At 39.2% G+C, this 5,257-nt stretch overlaps 1 protein-coding gene across 1 annotated transcript; it reads left to right on the top strand.

Moving 5' to 3' along the window:
* The first annotated feature begins 2,458 nt into the window (after positions 1-2,458).
* On the top strand, positions 2,459-3,703 carry LOC137191223 (adult enhancer factor 1-like). The gene is made up of 2 exons (XM_067601144.1): positions 2,459-2,731; positions 2,844-3,703. The coding sequence occupies exons 1-2, from the start codon at positions 2,560-2,562 to the stop codon at positions 3,512-3,514; spliced, it is 843 nt and encodes a 280-aa protein (XP_067457245.1). The 5' UTR covers positions 2,459-2,559; the 3' UTR covers positions 3,515-3,703.
* The last annotated feature ends 1,554 nt before the right edge of the window (positions 3,704-5,257 follow it).

The following is a 5,257-nucleotide window of genomic DNA, read 5'->3' on the forward strand; positions in this document are numbered from 1 at the left end:
TTTCTGTGTCCTGTCTTATTTTGAATTTACCCTGATAAAACTCTGCCCCAAGTAACTCTATATTGTGGTATTCCTTATATTTTATGAAAATACACACTTGCATATATACTGATTGGTTTCATGAGCTGCTCTTCAGACTGCTATGTGTACAGACTGTGGTATTCTCAAGTGGGCAGAGAGAGAGTGTCTCATTACAGTAGTGAACTGCTGTTAAGACAATACCATGCAGAGAGACATTTGACTGCTATTTTTATCCCGTTGCTGAACTGAAACAGACCTGCAGCAGTCAAACAGCCATGTATCAGGGAAGATTGTAGTGTTGCCAGTTACACACTCAGCCATTATTGAACAGAAAACACACACTCTCACCGGGTCTACATTTCCATTCCTGGCAACGTGAAGGGTGCTTTCCGGTTATTTCTAACACACTTTTTATTTATACTTCTCACTCTCTAATATACCCAGAACATTTGCAATGTAAGGAAGCTGCACAAGAGGCAAAAGACATATTTCTGCTCAGATGCCATACCACTAAAGTGAGAGTAAGAGATGAGGCAGTGTGTCAAATTTTGTTCATAAACAGGTTCTTCAGTACTTTCAATTAGCTATGAGACTAGCTAAGATGCTAATATGAGTCTTTGTTATGTTTGGTTCATCCTTCTTTGCAGCTGGAGAAATACACAATTAAAAAGACAGAAATAGGGAGACTCCTTATTAAGACAGAATAACAGACAATAAACTGTTGAAGTTGGTGACTCGGCAGATTATTTCATGATATCTTTTCCAGATCAGCATTCACACTAAAGTTCCTGAACCATCAACCAATTGCAGCCAAGTTCAACTCAGGTCAAAATTCCACTTTTTTCTTCACAATCTGCACGTCTGTCGTCATGGTTTCAATCAAATATTTGCCCTTCTCTATTTCTTTGTCTGTTTTATATTCTCATTGTGTTGTAACAACCACAGGCCTGAACCTCTTCCACTGACCACAAAGCTGAAAGTATGCAGAGAAGTTGGCCAAAATAACAGGAACGTCTGTAGAATATAATGCAATTCTAGATGATAGGCCTGTTTTAAAACAGTCATTTTCATTACTATCAAAACAATTATACAGGAACAATCAAGATATCAATACACGTCATGCAGGTGTAGAAGAAGTACTCTGATTCTTTATTTAAGTAACAGTTGCAATAGCACATTGAAAAAATACTCCATTACAGGTAAAAGTCCTGCATTTATAATCCTGCAGAAAATCAGCCCCAGCTGTGATTGAATCAAATGAATCAATCCATATGCAGTGTTGTACTAGTGTAGCAGGTCAATATGAAGCTAGTTTTAACTACTTTATAGATATTTAGGTAGTTTAGTCCAGTGGTTCCCAACCTAGAGGTCAGGCCCCCTTCAATTTGATGGTTGTGACATAATTATTCTACTAGGAAAGGGAAAAAACTAAGTTCTGCATTGAACTTGACTTTTCCTTATGTTCGATTTTTTGTGGAATATTGGAGAGTTTACCTCTTTGGAGCCTCGACCACTTATTTAAATGAAACCATGATATGAACCCATCTCAAGTTTTAGAGGGGGGATTTTGGTGGAACTGCGAACAACTTGCAGACATCTGAAACATGACGAGGAGCCCCAACTATACGCTGACTTTTTGTGAGACATAAAGGTTGGGAGCAGTGTAGTTTGTAAGCTTCTGATATGTTATTTCATGTATATCTTTTGATCTCAAAAGTGACCAGTAAATAAAGCTGCTACATAAATGTAGTAGAGTAAAAAGTACAACATCTCCCTCTGAAATGCAGTGAAGTAGAAGTTTCAAGTGGCAGAAAATGAAAATACCTCAGTAGGGCTGTAACTAACCATTATTTTCAGTATCGATTCATCTGTCAATTGTTTTCTCGATTAGTCTTTTGGTCTATAAAATGTCAAAATGTCTTCTTCTGTCTTGTCCAACAGTCCACAACCCAAAGACATTTATATTATCATAGAAGACTAAAGGAAACAGAAAATATTCACAGTTGAGAAGCTGGAATCAGAGAATTTTTTCTTAAAGAATGATTAATCAATTATCAAAAATAGTTGCAGATTAATTTTCAGTCAATCAACTAAATTAATTGACTATAGCAGTCATTTACTTTTGAAATGTAGAAGCTTGGTCTACCTCTTAGCATTAAATACACATTTGATGTCAAGTATCATAAAATAAATTGTCATTTCCCTTTTAAAAGAGCAACAGTACTAAATAACAGAGAAGCATCGGGACAATAAACCTTTAATAAACCTTTGTCGTGTTAATGTATTGCACTGAACTATATTATAAGATGTTCCTTCAACTACACACAGTGAAGCCTGTAGTGAGGCCTGCAGGAGTAGACCTGTAGACCAGCTGTAGACCTGTAGACCCCAGTCCGGCAGGGGGCGGTAGTGCCTCATATTGCTCACCCTGCCGTGTCCACAATCTCATGTCCGTGTTTACAAGCGAAGCGTGACGTTCACGGACTCGTAAGAATACGCCTCCAAGCGCAACTAAAAAGCTACTAATCTTCTCCAGAAATGTCCAAAATGCAGTCTTTGAAAGCTTTTCTCAACGACAGACTGGCGGCAGCGGCGGAGGAGATTTTTGGAGCTGTTGAAAAGACGATAGACGAGTACAAAGAGGAGATTTCTCGCTCCAAAGATTTAGAAATCAGTCGTCTCAGGATGCAGCTGAAGCTTCTCAAGTCAGGTGGGTTTGAATGAAATCTGACTGCAGCCAAACATCAAGCAGCTTTACATTAGTTTTTAATCAGATTGCATGATTGTGATGTTATTATTTGTCTTTTTTTTTCACCCCATAGACCCCCGGGCAGATAGATGTCTTGGAGCTCAGCTGCAGCAGCACTCCCATCACCACCACCACCATCCTCCTCCTCCTCCTCCTCCTCAGCATCACCATCATCAGTCAGTAGCTGCAGTGGAGGCTCCTGAGTCCCAGCACTGTGAGGAGGACAGTAGCAGCAGCATGGACCATCAAGAGCCCTCACAGGTGAAGAAGGAACAACAGAGGAGCCACAGGGATTTCTGGATGGGTCACAACGCAGAGCAGCTGGAGGATCTCGAGTCAGACATAAAAGACTTCATCTCATCTCCTTCCAGCCTGAAGAGCAGTCTGCAGGACCCCACCTTGCCCTTCCACTCCTATCACAACAACAACAACAACAACAACAACATCAGCGGCAACGGCGAGGAGAGCAAAGAGAAGCCCTACAGCTGCTCTGTCTGTGAAAAACGTTTCAGTAATTGCTCCCACCTTGCAGCTCACATCAGGACACACACAGGCGAGAGGCCGTACAGATGTGAAATATGCAGGAAGACTTTTATCACGACGAGCGCTCTGAACAGACACCAGACGATCCACACTGAGGGGAAACACTTTGTGTGTAATTATTGTGGTAAATCTTTTAAATGGATGGAGTCTCTCGGCAGGCACATGAGAATTGTGCATAAGAGGGAGAATATGCCTGTATGACTCCAGTAGATCGGATATGTTCTCGTATGTTAGTCATCTATGATTTATTTAAACACCTAATAGGTGCGGACAAGGAATGTAGCGTCTATGTTTAGTCGTGAATTATATGTTGTGCATGGACCTCATTAAGCCTTGTGTATATAAACACTAACTGCAGTAAATGATGTGCAAATAAACTGTACGAATACACTCACTGATATAATTTTTAAAATACAAATTATAGCAAAAAATCTTCTTACAGCATAAAATATGAATGTTCTGAATACTTAGTTTGGCTTTGTTTGATGTATTCTGCTTATGCTGCAGGAGCAGGAGAAGAGTGAGGTTTCAGTTCAGTCCAGTAGGTGGCAGCAGCAGCATTTCATTCATAATTTCACATCAATCTCCTGTATTTGTTCAGACTCCTGTGTCTCTAATGTAATGAGTGTGTTCTTCCTTTTCTGGGGTCTGACAATATTCACAGCCAGTAGCCTTCTCACACCTGAAATTTAAAAACACGAGGGTGATGCGTTCAGCTCGTATATATCTGCTTTACTTGAACGAATAGTATAAAAATAGTAGCAGCTGTTAAATGGAGGAACAGCGTACATGCAAGAACACAACCTCAGACCATTTTAAATTAAAAAATTAATGTAGGATCAAATATTTAAACGATCTGGGGACATTTCTTTTCAGCTGTGGGAAGAGTTTCTGTATGAGAATAGTTCATTGTCTAAAGCTTAACCCTCCTGTGGAGAGAGTTCAACCTCAAAATCACCATTCTTGTCAGTGTTAGCCAGTAAAAATCCTCAAGTAGTTTGTGTATTATTGTAACCGGTGGATCCCCTTACAACTCAGGTTTTCCCTCGGGAAACTGAAAAGCAGAAGTGGTAAACCATTAAGATCCTGATGATGTCTTGTGACTGGTTTAGTAAGTAGATGAAGGCCTAAACAATAGAAGCACTCATTAAATGTGCGACATTTGCTGTGTGAAATATCACTGCTGCTGTTTTCCCCTTGAAAGCAAATGTTTTATTTCAGAAAAGTAACACACTGAGAAGTATTTTTTAACTGTCTTGGTTGACACCTGGAGTGTTGATGGTGCTTATTGGACTGCAGATAGAGCTTAGCGTTAGTGTCCCCGGCGTCTTCATTCAGGTTTCTGAGGTGATACAGCGAGTGAAACATGGTGAGGGTTTGCCAGTTAATAGAACAAAGTGTCAAAAGCACAGTAGAGTTAATTAATATTTATAAATCTCAACCTGGTAATGACTGAGAAGTGTTTGTCCTGGCTGAGGGTCCAGAGTTACTCACTGGCAGATTTGGCAGATATGCATATGGCTGTAAATTGATTTTTCAATAACACTTTAAGTCCCCCTATTTAGCATTTATAAGCAGCATATGAACATTTAATAAATGGCTTATGACACATTATAATGTACAAGGAGATATAAGGACATTATAACTTCTCCTATCAAGACATATTTTATATCATTACAACTGTGTTTTACTATATTGTCATTAATTATCTGTTTATACACCAGCCTCCACTTATCAAGGCCCTCAGGAAGACTTATAGGTGTTGACATATACGTTATTAAACATTTATGTCTGCTAACAACTACATTATAGTGTGTAAAGTGTAACAATTTTTTTTCTCTTAGTGGCATAAAAATCATAGTTCCTGACTGTAATTTACGCTATATGGTCAGAAGTATGTTTTTGGACATACTTTTTGGACTTTCTCATGGTAAGAAAAGCACA

The sequence above is a fragment of the Thunnus thynnus genome, chromosome 10, assembly GCF_963924715.1.
Source record: "Thunnus thynnus chromosome 10, fThuThy2.1, whole genome shotgun sequence".
Taxonomy (NCBI): Eukaryota; Metazoa; Chordata; class Actinopteri; order Scombriformes; family Scombridae; genus Thunnus; species Thunnus thynnus.